The following is a 24,598-nucleotide window of genomic DNA, read 5'->3' as shown; positions in this document are numbered from 1 at the left end:
TTAGAAATAGTCGTTTTCCAAATTTGATCATCAGGGGGGAGGGTAGTGGGGGGCCGATTAATTCGGAAAAACAGAAAAAATGAAGTATTTTTAACTTAGGAACGGGTAATGGGATCTTAATGAAATTTGATGTTTGGAAGGATATTGTGTCTCATAGCTCTTATTTTAAATTTCCAACAGATCCGGTGACATTGGGGGGAGTTGGAAGGGGGGAACCTAAAATCTTGGAAAACGCATAGAGTGGAGGGATTGGGATGAAACTTGGTGGGAAAAAATAAGCAGAAATCCTAGATACGTGATTGACATAACCGGAACGAATCTGCTCTGTTTGGAGGAGTCTGGGGAGGGGTGTCAGTTCTGAAAAATTAGAAAAAATGAGGGATTTTTAAATTACGAAGGAATAATCGGGTCTTAGTGAAATTTGAAGTTTGAAGGATATCGTGTCTTAGAGCTCTTATTTTAAATCCCGATTGGATCCGGGGACATTGGGGGAATTGAAGGGGAAACTTAAAATCTTAAAAAACGCTTAGAGTGGAGGGATCGGGATGAAACTTGGTGGGAAAAATAAGCAAAAGTCCTAGATACATGATTGACCAAAACCAGAACGGATCCGCTCTCTTCGGGGGGGGGGCGTTGGGGGGAGGGTTAATTCTGAAAAATGAGAAAAAATGAGATATTTTTAAATTACGAAGGAGTGATCGGATCTTAATGAAATTTGAGGTTTGGAAGTATATCGTGTCTCAGAGCTCTTATTTTAAATCCCGAGCGGATCCGGTAACATCGGGGGGAGCCTAAAATCTTGGAAAACGCTTAGAGTGGAGAGATCAGGATGAAACTTGGTGGTAAAAGTAATCATAAGTTCTAAATACGTAATTGACGTAACCGGAACGAATCCGCTCTCTTAGGGGGGAATTGGGGGAAGAGGGTTAATTCTGATAAATTAAAAAATGAGGTATTTTTAACTTACGAAGGAGTGATCGGATCTTAATGAAATTTGATGTTTGGAAGTATGTTGTGTCTCGGAGCTCTTATTTTAAATTCTGACTGGATCTGGTAACATTGGGGGGAGTTGGGGGGGACCCAAAATCTTGGAAAACTCTTAGAGTAGAAGTATTGGAATGAAACTTGATGGGAAAAACAATTATATGATTGACATAACTGGAACGGATCCGCTCTCTTTGGGGGAGTTGGGGGAGGGAGAGTGTTAATTCTGAAAAATTAGAAAAATGAGGTATTTTTAACTTGTGACGAAGTGATCAGATCTCAATGAAATTTGATGTTTGGAAGTATATTATGTCTCAGAGCTCTTATTTTAAATCCTGACGGGATCCGGTGAAGGGGAAGTTGGGGGGGGATCTGAAATTTGGAGAACGCTTAGAGTGGGGGGATCGGGATGAAACATGGTATGAAAAACAAGGACAAGTCTTAGATACGGGAGTGACATAACCGGAACGGATCTGCTCTCTTTGGGGGAGTTGGGAAGGGTCAATTCTAAAAAATAGAAAAAATGAGGTATTTTTAACTTACGAAAGAGTGATCTTATCTTAATGAAATTTCATATTTAGAAGGACTTCGAGATTTAGATCTCTTATTTTAAACCCTGACCGGATCCAGTGTCATTAGGGGGGAATCTTGGAAAACGCTTGAAGCGGAGAGATCAGGATGAAACTTGGTGGAATGAATAAGCAAAAGTCCAAGATAGGTGACTGACATAACTGAACCGGATCCGCTTTCTTTGGTGGATTTGGGGTGGGGGGGGGGTAATTCGAAAACATAAAGAATGAGGTATTTGTAACTTACGAATGGGTAATCAGATCTTATTGAAATTTGATATCTAGAAGGATCTTGTGCTTTAGAGCTCTCATTTTAGATCCCGACCAGATCCGGTGACATGGGTGGGAGTTCGAGGGGGAAACCGGAATTCTCGCAAGACTTGGTAATTGGATCTTAATGAATTTTGATATTTAGAAGGATCCCGTGACTCAGAGCTCGTATTTTAAATCCCGACCGGCATTAAGCCTCTGATTTTCCTTTTAAAGCAATCTATTGATTCTTAGAATTTTGCTAGAGCTCATACCATATAAGTTATTGGCTCTTCTGACCTCGTCACAAGTGCCATATGAGCTCTTAGCTCTTGTTCATTTGGTTGATGAGTTTTTTTTTAATGTATTTCAAATCAGTTGGTAATTGACAGCTGAAATTCCAACAATAATTATCAATAGTAGACTGTATGATCAGCAGTATGATCAACAATAGACTGCCCAGCATCAGAAGTGAGTTGAATGTCTATCTCATAAAAAAAATTCCATTTAGGATATGTCACTCGTTTTTTTTTTTTTTTTTTTTTTTTTTTTTTTTTTTTTCTCGCTGTTTCAACAGCTTTCAATAGGGTTAAACATAGAGGCAATCTAGACAAGCTCAAAATATATGGAATTTCTGGTCGGCTTTACAGTTTGGTTTGAAATTCCCTTTAATAAATTTTTTATAGAGGCTTTTATCGATAGCTTCTATATGGTAATAGCTGTAGTTCATTGCTGTATTATTCTTTGTTCCAATATGGTCCTCACACGTAACAATTACATCTAGGCAACCATGGGGCTCAAAGCCCCTTTTTCGACAACACAACAGCCAATAAATCCATCTCGTAAGAGAAAAAGTTAATAAATGCCTAAATTTCCCTTCAAGCGGACCTTGTGGCAATTGGAAAATTGTTTATGATTTGTCGGTATTTTCAGACTTAATGCAGTACATTAAATAAAGTTGTTTATCTCATGCTAGGAAAGGTTCAGCGTCGTTATTCTGAACTTTTTGAAAATGAAACCATCAAATGAGCTGATGAGCCTAACCTCCTGGAACTTTGTTTCTGTCTAATCTCTCTTGGAGCCTTCACTTCGATTGAATATACCCCCCCCCCCGCACTGTATAGTAAACAGGGTTTTATTAATTCCTCTAGGGTTCTCCTCTGTACAATTCATGCCTAGAATGTGTTCTCGAGACTTGTATTATTTTTGAGGATGTAAAACACATAAGGCTGCCTGTTTTAAGCCAGATTTCTTGAAACTATTTTGGAATCACTCTAGAGTATTCGGCACAAGACCAGTAGGGATAGGGTGCAGCAATGCCAAAGATGGAATACATTGAGTTTGTTGTCAATTCAATGACAGTCATGGTTGTGGCGTCAGAGCAAACTATGGCGTCTTGTGGCGTCAGAACTATGGCAAACTTGTGGCGTCAGAATAAACTTTAGATTATAGTAACCAACAATTTAAATACTCCTTTTGAAAAAACTGTGAAATGAAGAAGAATAGCCATTAATTGAAGCTGAATTACGAATTTTAACTATTATTTTATTTTTATTTTTTTTAGAGAGAGAGTTAGATATTTGTTAAGACAACAAAAACAAAATAATAACACCAGAGAGGAAAAATATATAAAAAATATTATAAATCTCAATTAACAACTCTATCCCTAGGGACTTCGATACGATGAGGTCTGATTTAGGGTTCATTCTCATTATGATTTTATTTTTAAATTTTAAATAAGCCTACATTTACTAACCGTAATTAATAGTAATTAATAAATATTGGTAGAAGTTTATTGAGCAACCAAATTTGTTGGGGATTTCCAAAAATAGCCTTAAACCCCATGAAAATGGTGTCAGATCGAAATGAAAACTCCAAGAAAATATTGTCCGATTAAAAATATAGTTGCTCTCTTTACAACCAGGTGCGAACTTTCCAGCATTTTTATTGGGGGGAGGGGCAAGAGGGGTCCATATTATGATAATCAAGACGCATGGGCTATATAGTAATTTTTCTGAAAACTATTGGGGGACAAATGCCCTCCCCACCGCCCCTCTCCCCAAAAGACACCCCTGTTGACAGCTTTAAAAGGATCACCATGTTCTGAATAATTTTGTACTCTTTGGCAACGAATTTACTTAGAATACTGCTTTAAACTGTGTATTAAAGAGTTTTTGCGGAAGAATACTTGCGAAACTAATTGGAAAGTAATCGAGAAGTGAAGGGATATTCTTTGAGTTGACTTTAAACTTTATGGCTAACCTGTCTAGCTCACATAAATAAATAATTTCTTAAGTAAAGCACAACATTTTAAGGGTTACGTTCCAATTACATTATTGTGCAGATTTAGATCTTTTAGTGCACGACTAAAACCACAAAAAATATGGAACTAAAAACTTGGTCATTTGACGTTCTCTTCTGCATTTTACTGGAAATATTTTGGTGACAGAAGAACTTCCTGAGTTTATGAATCGCTGTTAAGCTTAGCAAATATAAGTTGCTTTACAAACCATGATATCATAGCCAAATATAAAGGTTTGTTAAAATCACCATCTAATGTGTTTATTCGTGCACTCTTTGGAACTTATAGGTGAAAAACGTCAGGCGACAAACTTATAGGTGACAAACGTCAAGCTTGCCTTCTTAGCAGCAACCTGTAATTATTTTTCTTTAATATTCGGGTTGGCTCCATTTTAAAAAGAAATTCAGTTACCCCTATTTTAGTTCCATATACTGCCATATAATCGCAGTAACATAAATCTCAGCATGAACATAAACATCTAATGCATATCACAAATTATAATTATGTTACAATTTATAAGTATATGTTAGAAGTGGATTTTAATATAAATTAAATTATGATATATCATAAACATGCATAAGCAGCATAAAAATCTGAGGCATCTATTTTGTCTTCCTTTGAAACTAGTGGCCGATACGTCTTCAGGCTGCCTATTGAAGCAGCACAATGTTCTGCAATATTCTTCACGATTAGGAGAGTGTGCTCTATTTTTGAAAAGAAATTCAGTCACGCCTATTTCATCTACATATACTGCCATATTTAAAGGTATCAGGCCATAACCTTTCTTTTACTTTGGGTCGGCTCCAGTGTTTAAAAGAAGTCCATTTACACCAACTTGACCTGTAGATATTGCCAAAAAGTACAATGGGTCGCGTTCGTCCTTTACTAGATTGTAGTAACAATCTGCAATCATAAACACGCTGCAAACACACGCTATCTAAAACGCTGCAATCATTTACATAAAAATCCTTGGAAAATTCCTTCGGCTTTTTCTTAGCAAGACTAGTGAAGAACGAACTACCTTGTCATCATTACCCTTTAATGTATGACATCACTCAAAATCTCGTACAAGAATTTGCAGTTTTTTGTCAAAAAATTCATTAGCTTTAATTTTTGTTAATTACGACAGTGAGTAGATACAGCAATTACCTTTAAGATGAGCCTTTAAACGGCTCTCTATATGTTCTACGACACGCTAGTAACGGAGAAAAAAAAAGATAATTCGCTTGCAAAAAAGTGATTTTTCTTGTTGTTCAATCCAAGGGAGAAGAGACTGTAATTTTCTTGTAGGCCTTAGGTTTTTTCTGCCAAGGCGATTCCATTGGTGTAGTGTTTGGTTTATTTACTCTGGACCGTGCTTGTACTTTGCTAGATTGCAGCTATGGCTGCAACCATGATAAAAGTATTCAAGAGAAACGGCTTAACACCATCTGTGACTAGTATATTCCAAATGTGCAGTTCGCTATTTTTTTTAGCAAGATGTCAAAGTGTTTCGTTTAAAAAAAATTTTTGAAACAATTAGCTGACAAATATAGAGGCTGCTAATTAAAGTAGCGGAATGTAGTTGTAAAATTTTTCAACGAAATTTTATGATATGGTTATGTTCAATACCTTTTTAAAAGGTGAGCGAATTGTCCTAAGTAAATTGTTCAATTGGAAATCGAAATCCTGAATGCTTTTCTTAGCATCAAAAGTGATTGGACGGTAACCAGCTTCCCTTCCGTGCTCAGATTTACCACCCAGCTCCTTGTAACCTCACGTGACATCTGGTAAAATTTAAGATAACCATTTCGCTCATCATGGATACTGTGTCACACGCCATCACATCTTTGCTTAGGAAGCACTGATGTGTCTCCTTTTATTTTCCTCTTTTCTCCTTTTCTTTCTCTTTTCTTTTTTTCTCTCTCATAAAGTAGATCACCCAAACTCCTTTCTTTACTTCTATCACTCTGCTTTAACGTGACAAAACAAATGCGAAGCCACACAGCTCCCTGTGATTACCTGAAAACCCCCCAAAGCATGTGTACTTGCAGAAACGCAGGGCCAGTATATTTTGAGGAAAATTATAGTTATTTTTGTTCGCCTAAATAGGGATTAAGAATATTCAAAAAACAAACTGCTTTTGCAAAGCAGTTTATAAAAAGCAGTTATAAAAAGCAGTTATTAAAAGCAGTTATAAAAAGCAGTTATAAAAAACATCGTTTCACTTCCCTAAAGATTTGTAAAAAAAAACTTCATGACGTTTTTTTTTCACTGGGGAAAAGCACAATTGGATTGGAGGTATCTCCCAAGGGGACAATGAAGATTACTCTCCGAATGTTCAATACAAAAATGAAAAAAAGCAATTGAAAGTTAAATGAAAAACATATGCTAAAATGGGCCATATGGGACTTCCAGGGGGATATAAAAGTTTTAAGGTTAAGAAAAGAAGATAGAATGTTAGTGATGGGTAGAATAAGAAATAGAACTTAAATTGAGAATAGATAAAGCAGAGATTTTGACCCTGTGATCCTGTGAAAAAAGTAGAGTTGTGAGAAAGAGTCAAACTTTAGCGTAAAGAGTGGGGCGTTGAGGAGGGGACAATCCCTTTCGTATACAGAATAATCTCTGTTCGTTTTAAGTTTTAATGTCGCTCCTTACTTTCAGTTAAAAAAAACTTGTTTTTTTATTTAATTCCTGAACATTTTTGAATTAATTCGGGTTTTGATTTTGGCTCACCGTACATGAATAATTAAAACGAAATTTGCATATCAATTTTATTTTTTGGCTAAATGGCTTTCTCATACTTTTGATCGGACGATTTTGAAAAAGGGGTGGAGGAGAGGGCCTTGTTGGCCTCTATTTTTTGTTACTTAAAAAGGTCACTAGAACTTTTAATTTAATTTACGAACGTTTGTATTAGTAATAAATATACATGACGTACAAATTAATATACGTAACGAACTTCTATATACTTATATTTTTATTTGGTATATGAGGGGGTTCGCCCCTTCGTCAATACATCACTCTTTACACTAAAGTTCGAATTTTGTGTGAATTCTTTAAGAATGACCCCTGAATCACAGAGGTCGTTTAATTTTAGTTAATAATTTTTTTGAAATTACTAAAAAAAGCTCTAGCGTAAAGAACGAGGTATTGAGGAGGGGACGAACCCCCTCATATACGTTATAATTTATGTTCATTTTAAGTTTTAATGTTGCTGCTCACTTTCAGCTGACACAATTTTTTTTTTATTTAATTTCTCATTATTTTCTCTTTAATTAACGCTGGAAAGTCCAGCGCCCCCTTCATGGAAATTCTCTTCCCCCATGATAAATTCCTCCATGGAAAGAGCCTCTCACGTAAACCCCTCCCTCGACCCCCCTACCACCAGAAAAAATATCCCCTGAAAACGTCAGTATACTTCCCTATATCCAATACTATATGTAAACAATGGGCAAAGTTCATAACTTACAGCCCTTCCCCTGGGGACTGTGGGAGATTAGTTCGTCCTCAAAGACATAGTTATTAGAATTTTCGACTATGCTGAATAAAATGGCTATCTCAAAATTTTGATGCGTTGACGTTTGGAAAAAATGAGCGTGGGAGGTTGCCTAGGTGCCCTCCAGCTTTTTTGGTAACTTATAAAGGGCACTAAGACTTTTGGTTTTCGTTAAAATGAGCCCTCTCCCGACATCCTAGGACCACTGGGTCGAGACGACCACCCCTGGGGAAAAAACGGAAACAAATAAACACACATCCGTGATCTTTCTTCTGGCAAAAAAAAGTTCCATATTTCTGCAGATAGGAGCTTGAAACCTTTACAGTAGGGTTCTCTGATAAGTTTGGTAGACAAGAGAACGGGCTTGTAAAAGAAGTTCTGAGTGGTAGATCCTATGAGAACTAATTAATATAAACTAAGTTTTACTACAGATAGGTTTTAGTACAAAATGTGGGATGTTTGGTCTTCATTGTCTGCTCAGCTGGAAAATCTTACCGATCGTTCTCTAAATGGCTTCAGCGTACTTTAAAACTCCCAGAGAGTTTTTGACAGAGTTTGGACTCGAGGACGAAATGGGAAATCAAAAGACATAATGTGCATCAATCGCATCAACATAGTAGACCAGCAACATCTTGGGAATGGCTTGTTAAGGTGATGGTGACTTACCCGGCAAGGGACTTCGACTTGCATGTCAAGAGAACGAGATAAAAGATATTTTGTGTCCGATGCATCTCAGCCTGTGCCCAGAAAAAACTCTAATTGTATTCTTAATTTTTATATAGTTAGCAGCGAGACAATCAAATCAAAAGACAAAATCAAAACTTAAACCAAAACACGCCGTTTATTTGGATTTCTCAACAATAGCATGTCTCCAAAACCTTGGGAACGTCTTGGAGCATGAAAAAGAAATTCTCAGAAAGTTCTAACGGGGGGGATGGACATTTATGCAAAAAACCAATTAGAAACTAATTTTGGATAAATTTGATTATAATGCTGAAAAATTAGCCCAAAGCTTGTTTCATCTTTTGTGCAGAAATGGCCAGATACACCTAAATGAAGCAAAAATTTCCAAGAATAGCTATATTGATATTTGACATCTGAGACTTGGCACTTCTTTAGATGGCTTTAAACTTATAATGAACTAGACCAACAAAGTGAGAGCTTTATGAAGACAAGAATATTGAGGAAATTTTTGTAATGATACTTAACTCCCAAAAGAGGCCTAAATTTGTTTTTTCTCCTGCCTGCCTGCAACATACTGGGCATGTAAAGTAGGTCGCACGATACTGAAATGAAAAACTGAACTAAAAACGTTGATATATTGATTTACTAATGATTTCATAAAATTGACCAAACGTTTCCCAAACTGTTTTGAAAGTTCCAGGGTAAGTGCTTGAAAAAGGGAGACCTTGATTGGGACTATATTGTCTGGAAAAAGTTGGTGCGTCAACTCTCGGTGCATATAAACACAGCCAAGGGAACGACCATTAATTGGCGGGGACAGAATTTCTAATGGTTGGACATTAAACACAGAAGGAGGGGAGGGGGTGGGATGGCTCTGAGAAAGATCAGCATAATCCAATAGTTCTCTTGAGCCTGTGTTTTCAGTTTGTTATTGATTACAAACCTTGTTTTACTTCTGGTCTGAGGAGGTTAAGTCAAAACTAAGGAAACGATTCTGGTGCGGAAGCTTGATTTTTTTTTTCTGTTTATATCCAGCCTAACCTGATCAGGGTATTAAGACTATTTGGTGCACTGAAAGAATCAGTAAAAACAGAAACTGGTAAATTTGCAGAAAGAAAAAGAAAAGGTGGGTTCTGTTAAAGATGTGATAAACTATGCAAAAGAAAAATCTCTAAAATATCGAGATTCAGATGGATTCATTTCCCAAAATTTGGAATCTGGTGAACTCCCATTTATTGTAGGGTTGGAGAGCTCACAGTAATTGATAGGGATCTGAAAGATGCAACCAAACTGAATAATAGTAAAATATTTCACTGGTATGTTAATAAATTCATAGGGAGTAATCAATATAGACTTTTCCTAGTTAAGAATAGAAACGGACCATAATTAGTTATAAGGAAAAGCTACAAAATAAACAATGAAACAGAAACAAAATAGAACAAAATACAAAATATTGTTTTCTACAAAATTTTGTTTTCTACAAAATAGAAAACAATGAAACAGTTGTTGCTGCTTTGGATGTAAAGATATTTTTTTTTTTAGAAAGAGTGCACTAATACTCCAGTAACTGAGTTTTTGTGGAATATGGTGGCTATAAAATTAGAGATAATTTATTGAAGATTATGAATATGGTTTTAGAAAAAGGGGAAGTGTATAGCGACTTTAGGAAAATCTAATTAAACCTCTTTGTAAGAAGGATGATAAGATGAGTGCAAAAGCTGGTTTTGAATTGTTTTCATTCATGTTTTCATATTTCTCTCTATAAGAAAGTGATAAGAGTTAGTGTAGCAGCTATACAGGCATTAGCTTGGTTTCTGTAGGAAGCAAATTGTTTAACATGATGATATTTCTTAAAATTAGAAATGTGGTTGATAAACTTTTAAGAGATGAGCAGTGGGGTTTTATGAAAGGGAGAGGATGCGTCGACCAAACTTGCACGCTTAAATTAATAACGGAGACGCGATTGAGTCGTCAAACCCCTTTAATCCTCATTTTTAAATATTATGAGCAAGCGTTTGATTCAGTAGAGAGAGAAATTTCACTGTCTAATTAAAAATTTGCCAATTTTTTAAATGTTTTCATTTCTTTTTTATTTTACACCAGAATGGCAGTTTAGTCTAATAAATTAAAAACTAATCCTAAATTTTGATGAGCGAAACGCTGATTTTGAAGAAGTTACTTAATTGAGACTTTCTTGGGAATATCAAGATTCTTCAGCCTGAACTAGTTTCAAATCAGTTAAACTTTAGTTTTGGCTGAACCTCTCAACCTCTTATATAACCTCTGCTGATAGCTAAACCTCTATTGGGACTGGATTTGTAGCCAAATTATTTCCAAATAGTATAAGCTCAGTTATGATGCTAGTAAATTGTCATTACAAACCAATCTTAAGATATTCTCTAGTGATGTGGGACCTACAACCATTCTAAATTTGTTTGTCCACAAAACATTTCTTAGCAACACTGTTCACTTAAATTCCAAGATAAAAAATTTGTTTTTTGCTCAACCCTGAAGTTTCCAACGAATCCTATGTAATTAATTTACTTTGTATTTAGCCAGGTTAGGTATGTATATTCTGTTATATAACAAGGTCAAGTATAACTATGTATATTACGATCGAAATTTAACAATGAATTGCATTTTCAAAATCATAGCTCTGTTAAAAGAAGATTTTGGTCACAGCTTTCAAAACCATTTTAAACTATTCTCAACTATTCTAAAACTAAAACCTCTCCCCGCATGTTCACTAGGGCCGTTAAAAAAATATCAACCAGTTCACTGTCCAGAAACTAGTCCTACCAACCCGGAATATGTTCCTGAATGTGAGCATCAAATGGCAAATTAAAGGAAGTAGGTGTAGGTGCGTCAAAGGAAGTATTGCTGCCAAAATCCTCCCCCGCCTTAGATTTTTCATTTTGTAATTTCGTGGAAAAGGAACGAAGAAACTACTAAATTGCTACCCCCTAGATTTTAGAAAGTATCTTTTGCTCCCATCTGAACTTTCGTTGATTGACACATCTCCTGGAGAGGGGTGGGTCAGAAAGTACATATTCCTCCACTCAAAGTGTGTGACTTATCGCCTTCCCTTTTTTCTCATATAGACTGATTGATGACCAGCTGCTGAAAATCAACGACCGAAAGGAGGCAAGGAAACGAGCAGGAATAAAAGCTTTTGACTATGAGAACTATCACACTTATGAAGAGGTGAGTTGAATTTAAAATATTTTCATGCATCTCTTCTTTTCACGAACGTCTTCTTTTACCCTTCTTAGAAAAGTTGATCAAGACATAGGCCTATCCTTGATTAAATAAGCTTGATGCTTAAAAGGAATACTATATGATAATATTTCCGTTCAAATCAATCCACTCTCGGGGCTTTAGAACTGCTGGTTCAATAAGATTATCCCTAGAAAAATAGGAGATAACCAACACTGCCTATTCAAGTTATTTTCATATTTGGAAATTAATTTTAAAAAATGTTCCAAAAAAAGTGGTTTTCAAAGAAAAGTAAAGATCTATATTAAATTAAAGATCAGCAGAAATAAAGTCCTATAATAATCCAAACCCAAATCGACCAGAAAAACTTTAATGAAAAAAAAATTGCTACAAAAGAGGAGTTTGGCTACTTTTCACTTCCCCTCCCCTAACCGTCAAGGTTTTAAAGCCTATGTCATTTGTGTTTTATTGAAAACTATAAACGTTTCGAGTAGTGTGATTTAGTTTTTCATAATATAGACGACAAGTGAAAATAAATTACTAAAATAATCAAGATGACCGGTAAGAACTAACGAAAATAAACTGAATATTTAATGTGTAATGATATTAATCCCTGGAAACTAAGCAATTCAAGATTTTATTTCACTGTATTATTTTTTTCAATGCTAAAAATGAAAAAAATGCTTATAATAAAATTTAATATTCCCTGGAAACTCAGCAATTTAAAATTCAATTCTATAAATTTAAAATTAATGTTTATGCTATACTTTGTTCTCAGTAAAGTGTAAATAGCGTAGTAGACCTTAGAACTACTACGTTTAGGGGTGAGGCAAAGAGACAGCAGTTAAAATCCTCTTTTGTAGTAATTTTGCTCATTTAAGTTTTATTTAAATGTTCAATTATCATTCATTATCATATTCATCATTCATCACTTATATTCATTATCATTTATCATCATCAGTGTTTGTAATTCTTATGTTAAACTTATTTCAATTCATGTTCTGTTTGGTTTTTATTTCTTCTTGAATAGTAATTTATGGTCGTTCTTAATTTGAAGTATTATAGGAATTTATTTCTTCTCGACTTATGTCTAATATGGCTCTTTACTTTTCTTTGAAAAATTCCTTTTCAGAAATCTTATTATTATTTTTTTTTCATTTTTGGCTGCCAAAGTCTATTATTTTCTAATGCAATGAATAATTCTCTAGTTTTTACGTCGTTGACTTAAGAATTACAGATTTGGTTATATTTTCTTTCAATGGTACCATTGGTATCTTTTGATTTCTTCCAACATCACCTAAAAATCTTAACTAAATGTCATTAACGGTTCCTGGGGCATTGCGGATACTTTTTTTGGGCAACTGGGATGTACATATTGTCTTTTGATCGAGTTTGACGTCCTCCTAAATATTTTTTAAAAGTTCCACCTTAATACCCTAATCCTTTTCGGAGACTCCATATCAAATATACTCCATTTTACCAATAAACAACCTTATGTATAAACAATGGACAACTTGTATAGCTTATAGCCCTTGCCTCAATGGCTGTGGTGGAGGGGGGTGTATGTCAAGCCCGATGGAATAATTATTTGACCTTTAGACTGCTTTGAATAAGATGGCTATTTCAAATATGGACCTGATGCTATTGGGAAAGGGAAGCTAAAAGGGGCATTGGAGTGGGGCTGGTTGCTTCCAATCATTTTTCAACATCCTCCTTAATATCCTCTGAAAGTTTCAACTTAATACCATTAGCCGTTTTAAGATGTTAAAGGTTTGCCTTTCTGATAAACAGAATGGATATAAGTTTAAATTATTCATTAGGTTTAGCAAACCCCTGAGCATAAAATGAAGCTTTCCTTAATATCTTTATTATTTTCAGACACATACATAATCAAACATTCCCCCTTTTCCTCGTAATAAATCCTGCTCGTAAACAGTGATTAAAATGCATAGTTTACAGTTCTTGCCCTAGGGCCTTAGGGGGAGGGAGCATGGCATCCCAGGGCCTAATTGCCCTCTGATCACTGTTCAATAGTTCATCAAATTACCTTGAAAGTTTCCACTGAATACCCTCAAACATTTCTTATAATTTGTTTAGTGTGGTTTGATTGTATTCGGCATCCCTCCAAAAATTACCTTAAGGTTTTATCTTAATAGCTTAAATCTTTTTAGAAATTAAATAAAAAAATCAAGTTTTTTTTAAATGAAAGTAAGGGGCGACATTAAAACTTAAAACGAACAAAAATTTCCCCGTGTATGAAAGGGGCTGTTCCCTCCTCAGCGCCCCGCTCTTTACGCTAAAGATTTTACTATTTTATAAAGTAGAGGTGAGAGAAAGAGTCAAACTTTAGCGTAAAGAGCGGGGCGTTGAGGAGGGAACAGCCCTTTTTATATCCGGAGTAATTTCTGTTCGTTCCAAGTTTTAATGTCGGTTAAAAAAAAATTCGTTTTTTCTATTTAATATCTTAACATTTTTGAAATTTGTGCCTTCATCATACAAAGTGCAAGCTGGTGCCCAACATATTGGCTGAACACCTATCATCACTTTACCAGCTATCACTATCCTAAACCTACTAAATCCTTAACACTATATCAAAGTTTCTGATGATAAACGGACTTACCTTACTACCATTTAGCCACTGACATAAATACTATTTTACTGGTTTGTTGATATATGCAAATTGATAAGTATTCAGTTCCAAAACAAACCGATTGGAAGTTTGGTAGCTCTGGTCCTGCATTTAAATTGCCTTAATTTGGTTTTTAATAGCATCTTTTGTCGGACACAATTGTTATTTTTATGGATGACGTTTTGATTACTAGAAATTTTTCCAGCATCATAGTTATAAATTCACAAATGCTGCCAAATACTACTGTATTGCATTGTCATATGTGTGATTAAGCAAACTGATCCGGAAGAATGGGCCTTGTTCCAGTTCAGTGCCACTGTGTAAAATAAATCCTAGTTAGTCCCCTTGTCTTCAACATCATAATTGCTTACACTTGGCTTAAAATAGCTTTACAGACTGATAGTAGGCTAATAAAAAATGTCACTTCTTTTCAATAGTTCAGTCTATAGGCTGAACTCAGGTAGCCGAAATCAGGCCAGATTTTTCTACTTTAATGTCGAAAAGACCTAACGAAAAAGTACTTGGTTTGGCGAATAAAAATTTAAAACTGACGTCCTGGGCATTGATTAGCTCGTTCAATGTAACAAAACCTCCCTATTTATCCTGTGAAGAAAGAAGAAAAAGAAAACCAGACCCTAATCGGCTCAATTATAAATGAAGAAAAATGCTTTAAAATTTGAATTGTGAAAATGATGAAAAGATCAGCACTGACGCGGCAAATTGGCACCAAAAAGAAAACAAAATGCCTACCGAAAAATCTATGACAACATTGTCTTATAAATCTGGGCGTAATTGACCAATTACGATAACAATTACGACATACGATAATAATTGTCCAGCCCTTAAGCGTGAATGTATTCAAAATAATTTTCAGTTGCTGAATACAAAGAAGAAATTCGGAGATAAATCTGCTAGTACCGCTTATCTCTCGTATGATTAAATAAAAAATAATTTTTTTTAACTGAAAGTAATTTGCGACACTAAAACTTAAAACGAACAGAAATTACTCCGTATATGAAAGGGGCTGTTCCCTCCTCAACGCCCCGCTCTTTACACTAAAGTTTGACTCTTACTCTCAACCCTACTTTTCAAAACAGTAAAAACATTAGCGCAAAGAGTGAGGTGTTGAGGAGAAAACAGCCCCTTTCATATACGGAGTAATTTCTATTCGTTTTAAATTTTAATGTCACTCCTTACTTTAAGTAAAAAAAAACTTGTTTTTTTATTTAATTTCTGAACGTTTTTGAATTAATGCATGTTTTGATTTTGGCTCTCCGCACGTGAATAATTAAAACGACATATGCATATTAATTTTTTTTTGTCTAAATGTCTTTCTCATAGTTTTGATTGGACAATTTTGAGAAAAAAAGGAGCAGGGGAAGAGGCCTAGTTACCCTCCAATTTTTGGTTACTTAAAAAGGTAGCTGGAACTTTTGATTATTTATGAACGTTTTTATTAGTAAAAATATACATAACTTACAAATTAACTTACGCAATAAACTTCTATATTTGCGTTTTTTACTACGTATATGTGGGGTTTGCCCCCTCGCCAATACCTTGCTCTTTACACTAAAGCTTAAATTTTGTCCCAACTCCTTAAGAACGACCCCTGAATCACAAAGGCCGTAGAATAAATATTTGAAATTACTAAAAATACTTCAGCGTAAAGATCGAGGTATTAGGAGGACGTGAACCCCTCATATACGTAATAATTTCTGTTCGTTTTAAGTTTTAATGCTGCTCCTTACTTTCAGTTGAAAAAAACTTTTTCATATTTATTTATTCATTTTGTTTTTGAAAATGCTACAAGATACTGCGCCCCCTCCATAGAAATTCTTTTCCCCCATGATAAATTTCTCCGTGGAAAGTTTCCCTGAATAACCCTCTCCACTTAACCCCCCCCCCCTTCCCCAATCCGAAAAATCCCCCCGAAAACGTCTGTACACTTCCCAATAACTATTACTATATGTAAACACTGGTCAAAGTTCACAACTTGCAGCCCCTCTCTCGGGGACTGTGGGGGAGTAAGTCGTCCCCAAAGACATAGTTATTAGGTTTTTTGAGTATGTTTAATAAAATGTCCATCTCAGAATTTTTATCCAGTGACTTTGGGAAAAAATGAGCTTGGGAGGGGGGCTAGGTGCCCTCCAATTTTTTTGATCACTGAAAAAAGACACTGGAACTTTTAATTTCCGTCAGAATGAGCCTTCTTGCGACATTCTAGGACCCCCGGGTCGAAACGGTCACCCCTGGAGAAAACAAACAAAAAAACACGCATCCCTGATCTGTCTTGTTGTAAAAAATACAAAATTCCACATTTTTGTAGATAAGAGCTTGAAACTTCTACTCTAGGGTTCCCTGATACGCTAATCCTGATAGTGTGATGGTGCGGTTTCGCTAAGATTCTATCACTTGTAAGGGGTGTTTCCCCCTATTTTCAAAAATAAGGCAAATTTTCTCAGGCTCGAAACTTTTGATGGGTAAAACTAAACTTGATGAAACTTATACATTTTATGTCAGAATTAAAATGCGATTATTTTTATGTAACTATCGGTATCAAAATTTCTTTTTTAGAGTTTTGGTTACTATTGAGCCGGGTCGCTCCATACTACAGTTCATTACCACGAACTGTTTGATTACCAAACAAGGACAAACCAGAATCGTTATAAAATTGTAGTGATATTTTTTTTCCTCTAAATAAACAAGAATAAGAAAAAGGATTTAGCGTGCAAACTCTTTTCATCACCTTTTAACTGGAAATGACTTGTCAAATTAATTTTTCAGAATTACGTATAGTGTATCCGTATGAACATTTCTTAGAAGCACAGTCAATTTAAAATGAGGCTACTTTAAATTGAATGTGTTTTAAATATGAAGCCAGATTTCTTGGACAAAATGTGTTATAGGATACATCAAATGATCTTGGTGCCTGATTTTAGTGTATTCTGCCAGATGATTTGGATAGTCAAAACTAGTAAACCATATCTATGAAAATAGTTGAATTTAAGTGGAGAAAGAAGGTTTTTAAAAGTGATCAAGTTCCGTGAAGGATCATTAATTATCTGAGCAAAAAGTGTGTAGTTTGAATCAAAGAGTTCGAAACAAAATTATTATAATTCAAAATTTTAAGTCCCTAACACAATGATATTTCCCCAATATCGAAAGTGATTTAATGTCCGAAGTCAGTTGAAACCCAACCCAGTCGAAATAAAATTTTAGTAAGCGCACAGAACTGGATCGAGCCAAAACTGAAGTTCAATTGATTTTTACTCAGCTAAGCCTAACATTTTCGTAGAATCTTCTGATTTGACAATGCTTGAACATCATCGAAATAGATAATTAACTGCAAACGAAAAAAGAAAAATTTACAAGTTATGTAGTGGAGCAGAGGGTTTGACCTCAGTCTGGTAATACGGGACTAAGAGGTCGAATATAGCTGTAGAATATAGCTGTAGAATATAGCTGTAGGCCTTGAATTTGATTCCGGTGACAAGATCATGGGAAAGCGTTTCTATATTAATCCAAATAAGTAGAAGAAAAAGGATAATAATAATTGTAATGTCCAGTATTGCGCTGTGGAATTGATCCTAGCTTGTTAGTACGGGACCCTGAGTCCAGACTAATCTGCAGCAGCACGCTGAAGGGCAGATGGAATTTTATTTTGATTTTGAGATTATGGGAAATTTTTCCATATTAATCCAAATAAGCAGAAGAAGAAACATATATAATAACAATAATGTTCTGTAGTTGTCCTGTGGGATTGATTCTAGCTTGGTGATATAGGACCCAGAGTTCAGACTAAGCTGCAGCAACACACTGAAGGGCACTGAAGTTTTATTCTGGTGATGAGATTATGGAAAAGGTTTCCATATTAATCCAAATAAGTAGAAGAAGAAGCACGTAATAATATGAGTAACGTCCTGTAGTTGCGCTGTGGGATTGATCCTAGCTAGGTAACATGGGACCTATAGTTTAGACTAACCTCCAGCAACACGCTGAAGGGCTCGGAAGTTCATTCTGGTAATGAGACCATGGGAAAGCGTTTCTATATTAATTTAAATAAGTAGAAGAAGAAACATACAGTAACAAAAATTATGTCCTGTTGTTGTGGTTTGGGATTGATCAAAGGTTGGTAATATGAGACCCAGAGTTCAGACTAAGGTGCAGCAACACACTGAACGGCTCGAATGTTTTATTCTGGTGATGATATTTTGTGAAAGTGATTCAGTAATTTCTATTCCACTCAAACAACTATATAAAATAACGCAAAAGGGACAATGAACAAGCAAAATAAATGACTAAAACTAATAGCAAAGAACTACCAAAATGGAAATTAAATTAGCCCAGATGGAAACATGAGGTTCATATAGTATTGCCTTATTGAGAATTAAAGGCGTAAAACAGGGCCACATAATGCCTCGACACCCTCATTATTTCGATGCCTAAAGATGCTCACATAACAAACAGCTAATTAGTATTAGTAATTGCAATGTGAATGGATCTTCCATTAAAATCGAGACACAAATTTGACGGATAACTCTATCGACTGCAAAAAATCGACTATATCTGTATGAGTGCTACTAGATATTGTCACCATACGATGTGTCTAAGTCAACAGACAAAAGCTCAAATCATTGAACCAAATTAGCAGAGGGATGTAATGTCAGGCTATATATGTCGAAATGGAAGGCCCGAACTGTCGAACATAACTCAATTTGGCTTAAAAACCGTGTAAGCGGAGGCATGTGACAAAAAGCTGCGTTTTTATTTTTATTCTTCAAATTGTGCAGGTCATCTTTTGCATTATATTAATTAGTCAGCCAGTTTCCTGTATATCTCAGATGAATTTCTCGTATATCTAGGTACTAATCCGTTTTTCTCTGACTAAGAAACGCTCTTATAATTAGTTTTATTTCTATCTCCAAAGATTTTCCCCAAGGAACTAGCACGGAACTGACTTAATAATAGGGGAGAGAAACTAAGGTTATTGGTATTTCATATCTTGTAACAAGGTCACGGGAATGTGAACCGAAATGTAAATTTGGCTTCTGATTCAAAATTAGTTTTGATATTTAGATATTCTAAGTAGTTGTAAGTCAAGGAAAGTAAAATAGAAAGTAACAAGATTATATTTAGTCATTTCTATGCCTTTTAGTTTTTGCCATTTATGAATTCGTTCATTTCTTAATCTAGTATTTTCAGTGTCATCATCAGTAGCATCAATTCGGTAGGGAGGTTAGGGGTAGGTGGGTATGTCACTTCAGGTTTTTATATACCTATTTTTGTTTGGAGGGGGGATTTTCCTTGAAAACTGCCTTTTTTTGGTATTCTCATTGAAATTTATCAATGACGAATTCGCCATCTAGATTAGAAAGAGTAAAATTATGGAGTTGATATGTTTTCTTTATGAGATAATTTACACAGGTGAATCATTTATTCTTAATAGCCTATTTCTGCGGTTTGCCTCTTTGTAGGGTTGAGACAGTTCAACTGAATATTTGTGCTGTGTAACATAAAATAGCTAGCGATTATGTTTGATATAGCTATTTCACAAAAATATTAATTGGTATTTGACATTAAACAATGCTGGTCTATTGATAATATACCGCTTTTCCTTCCATGCCAACTAGCATGAACAAAGAATTTAAGACTTAATTATGTAAAAATTCGAACATCTAAATGGCCGGACTATACTAGCTAAATTTCTATTGGGGAATGAAATGATTAGCTAATTAGCTAATCATGATTAGCTATTAGCTAAAGAGGAATAGGCAAATATCTTGTTTATTGAGGAACATTCTTTTCCTGTCTGACTAAGTTAAGAATAACAAAAACTTGCTACTGTAGTAAGTTCTTATCTTTACTCAGCTTGGTAAAATAGAGAAGGAATCATTCGCTAGTCTTAACACCATTTCTTAGTAAAACCCTCGTTAGACCTCAAATACTTTGCCCATGAGGACAGGGATTCAAGTCATGATGTCGCTGGTTATTCTGTTTGGAACAAGGTCAATGGTGTGACTTTGTAAGCCCAGCCAGACTCGACCCAGCTTTAAATGGGTACCTGGAGAAACCTAGAGAAGGTAAACAGGAAGTGTGTGTAGATGCATAGGATACCTGTCCTCCAGCCCCCCATTGTATTTCCTACCTGAAGGGCAATGAAACGGAGATAAGCGTCACCACTAGGGACTGTAAAGTCTAATGCCGTACTTTTCACCTTTGTTTATTCTTTACCTTAATCATACCTAGAAAGTGAGGAACAAAATGGAATGAGACCTTCTTAAAAAGAAGAAAAACATGCCTTAAGATTGATCCTCCTAAATACCTAATCAATGATAATAATCTCGACTGGTTACGTTTCCTTGTTTGAAGAGTTTCTGAGATTTATTGTTCGATTCTGGAACGCTTGAGAGCTATTCCGAAATAGTATTACAACGACAAAAGAATGTCTTCTTGTTTTCTATTATGCTACGATATCCAATACCTTTTTTTATTATTTTATCAATATTTATTTTGCCAATTGGATAAATCAATATTCAAACTATAGTTTTCATCTCAGGAAGACCTGAATCACGATTGACTTATTTTTTCAGATAGTTGCTCATGTATCAAGTTTGTCCGGACCAAGCAGCGTTGTTTCTTACAGTGTTGCCGGAGAAACATACGAAGGAAGGGCCATTCCCTTGGTTACCGTTTCTAGTGGAGGAGCTGACAAAGAAGCTATTCTCTTTGACTGTGGAATTCATGCAAGAGAATGGGTTTCGCCTGCATCCTGTCTACTGTTCATTGAATGGGTAACTTTTCTCTCTGCTTAGACAACTTTATTCCAGCTCGTATGTAAATTATACATTTCATTTCTTGAAAATTAGAAAACCTCCATTAGAAAGTTTTATTTTTTTATTTTAAGCTGGTGAAGATTTATTATCGATCGTCAAAGCCAGTAGTTTGAGATATTGCCAAGGGACAAGGGTTTCTGTGTTAGAAGTGGTAGCCATGAGAACCCATGTTTAAAAGGACTGATTCACAAAGTATTATTTATAGAAGGATGCTGAGCCAGAAAATATTCTAGAAGGGAGTACAACAATTTTTGGAGAGGGGAGGGGAATTCGAAAAAAAGCAACAAAAGACATGTAAATTATATGAAAAATATAACATATTATAGAAAAAAGTGTAAAAACTCGCAGACTTTGGAATAGAGATGGGCTTGAAGGCTGTTGAGCCGGAGAGATCTGATCTCTTTAGCTTAAAAGAAATAGGTTTTGTAATGTAAGTTATGTATTCTATCTAATATGCTATGTTTATTCGAGATATATTTATTTTACTGAGCAATAAAAATGCATATCAATATTGTAGCCGTGGAACTCAGCCTTGTCAAAGGCTTTAACTATCAGATTAACTATCAGATTTAACTATCAAATTTAACGCCAGCCTGCTATCAGATTTAACTATCAGATTTAACGACAGACTGCGTGAACGGCGTTGTTTTTTTTGCATGAATTGCCATGTCACCAGGTTTTAGCTTGTGAGCAAAATATGATCTGAATTATACACCAAGCAGTATTGAGTCTTAATTTGCCAAAAAGTTGCTCCAAAAAATGACCTCTTTTTAACTTTGAAAGCTCCAACAATAACCTTTTGAACTTGAATTTCTCCTCTCATTTCAGTCTTCATTATGATAAGTTATGTTTTCTGAAAGTTAATACCACGATCTTTAACATCTAATAAACGAAATTAACATTTAATGGTTAATGAGAGTGTCCGGTTTTGAAATTTGTCACTAAAGGGCAGAAATATAGCTTTTTGTACGGTTTTTTCTTTATTTCTTTGTATAAAAGTTCATTGTGCCTGATTTGGGGATGTGTGCAAAATTTGGAAGGGCGATATCGTCCTCGAAATATGTAAATCCATAAAGTGTAATACATTCAGACGGGGAGAAAGGGCTAAAAATCAGTCGCAAACTCCAGAAACAAGCAAAATTTACGACTCCTGGTTGAAAATCAAAATAAAAATATTTTTGAAAATAAGAGTTGTAGATGGGTGTTTAAGACATACTTATAATTTCTTATTATAGAAAAAAATCGGTACGTTTTATTTGCAAATATTTAACGTATTTGTTAAATTAACGTATTTGAACATATTTGTATACATATTTGTTGTGCCTTATGCAGGAAAGTATCAGAACTAAAACGAAGGTCTTTTGACATCTTTGGACTAAATTCTAGAGCATTTATTGGGGCTAGAATGAACTACTCTTAATTTAGTAGATCGTTTTCTTTAGAACTTAAATAATTTCTCTAATGATGGTTTATTTAGTTTAAGGGATTAATGGTGATTAATAAACCTAAAAGTTTTCTTGGATTTTTCCTTTAGTACTTCATCTCCTGTGCAGATAGACATTCAAACAAACTGAACCTTTTCTCCTTTTCTTAGATTTTAAGCGCAAGATAAAAAAAAATGTGAAACATAAAAATACAACTTGTAGATTTCGTCACTGAAGGAACTGTTATGGATGGATTTCCCTCAGTTTCAAAACTTTGCGATCAAGTTGCAGTGTTGCTTCAAATTTCTTCACAGGGGTGTATCTAGTGCAAAATCTTGGGGGAGACTGCATTTGAGAAGGGTGCTGATGAACAAAATGTAGGGGGCATGTGACAAAGGGGCCAATAATTGACCAAATTGGCTAATTTGTTCTACAAAAAGAGTTAAAAGAAGAAGAAGAAATAAGGAATGAAAGTGCCAAGAATATCTTGGGGGGTTGGAGTTTCCTGGCCTCTAGATATGCCACTGTTTCTTCATGCTATTTAGATACTATTACTATTTCACTGTACTACTAGATTCATATTTATTTCATAGATTCAAAGATACTACTTCTTAGATTTATATACTTCCTACTGTTATTGTTTTTGTATTTTAAGATTAGATTTTTGTACACTATACCAGATCATTATTCAGTTAATTGTGATCAACAAGTAGTTTCCAATAATCTTGGCAATAGATAACACATCAGGAAAAAATTATTTTAAATGTGTACAACTTAAGATTGTTGCGTTCCAATATGAAAATGTGACATTAATGTGCAACGGTCACTGCTGTACCCAGAATTTTTGTTTTTTGGGAGGAGGGGAGTAAACTGTGGGGAGGAATACTAAAAAAAAGAGCGCTTATCAGGATTTGTGTGTGCCAAAATTAGTGCGTGAAATTCATTGGCTGAGCTTATTGTACATTTTCTAGCAAAGCGGTTTAAGATAATTTGCTCTTTCTTTTTCCTCCGTTTGATCGAAGGTTAACAATTTTTCTTTACAAAGCTACAAACAACTTCTTAAGTGAAAGTGCTATATATCTAATATTTTCAAAAATGAAAATAAAACTTTCAAACAGACTGCACAATCATTTTCATTATATAAGGGTATCAAATATAGATACTGAGTTCGAATATGAGCGTCGAATATGCATATTAAGTTCGAAATTCGAATATGGGCATCTTATATGAATATTAAGTTCCAATATAGGCGTCAAAAGTAGTATATCAATAATACATCTGGTGCTTACATCCTTATTTGGGCTCTAAAGAATGCCCATATTTGAGTCATTTACCTACTTAGGTGACCATACTACAAGAGACAATTTATTAACATAATCCAGCCGGCATCTAATTTTCAAATACGTTTCAGGACATGATTAACAAAAGAAACTCAACCGTTTCATTTGATTTCAAATTGGACTAATAGTACTTATGATATAGTATTGAACTTTGATCTATAACATAGGCATAGTATAACCACTTGTATCATCATATTCATGAGAATGAGTGCTTATATCAACACTTCATTTAGAGGGGACTTATGGTCATCATTGTCCATGCTCCAAGGGGTCCAATACCGCAGCCAAAACTCCCCCCCCACAAAGAAATGTTTTCCACAACGCTCGATTAAGATACGCTTATTGGCTCAAAATATTTTGTACTCTGTTTTGGCTAAAGCTCGATGAAGGTAAGTTTCTATAAATCAAATGTGTGCTTCAATATTTTTCTGCTCTGTTTTATACGGAGATCGATGAAGATACGTTTCTTTGAATCAAATGTATGGTTCAAAATATTTTGTACTCTGTTTTGCCCAAAGTTCGATGAAGATACACTTCTTTGAATCAAATGTGATAAAGAGACAAGTAAACAGCTGCTCAGACACACGTTCACAGAGAGACAGAGACAAAACCACCTACACTTATTCAGACACACAAACACACAAAGATAGGCACGAGGACAAGCAAATATCCGCTCAGACACACAGGCATAGTGAGAAAGACAAACAAAGACCCGCTCAGACCCACCGGCACAGAGAGAGATAGAGACTGTCGAACAACCACTCAGACAAACAAACACAGAGAGAGAGATAGAGAGAGAGAAAGAGAGAGAGAGATAGAGAGAGAGAAAAATACCTACCAACACACAGAGTCAGACACACAAACATACAAAGACAGACACGGGGACA

At 35.1% G+C, this 24,598-nt stretch overlaps 1 protein-coding gene across 1 annotated transcript in view; it reads left to right on the top strand.

Annotated features, from left to right (window-relative positions):
* Positions 1-24,598, top strand: part of LOC136028258 (carboxypeptidase B-like) — a 64,966-nt gene that overhangs the window by 24,521 nt on the left and 15,847 nt on the right. The window contains exons 3-4 of the mRNA XM_065705995.1: positions 11,371-11,473; positions 20,705-20,905. Coding sequence (XP_065562067.1) covers positions 11,371-11,473; positions 20,705-20,905 — 304 coding nt within the window. The remainder of the gene's footprint in view (positions 1-11,370; positions 11,474-20,704; positions 20,906-24,598) is intronic.

This window comes from Artemia franciscana, chromosome 6 (assembly GCF_032884065.1).
Source record: "Artemia franciscana chromosome 6, ASM3288406v1, whole genome shotgun sequence".
NCBI lineage: Eukaryota > Metazoa > Arthropoda > Branchiopoda > Anostraca > Artemiidae > Artemia > Artemia franciscana.
Note: the sequence above shows the minus strand (reverse complement) of the source record. Positions and strands in the feature narration are given on the sequence as shown.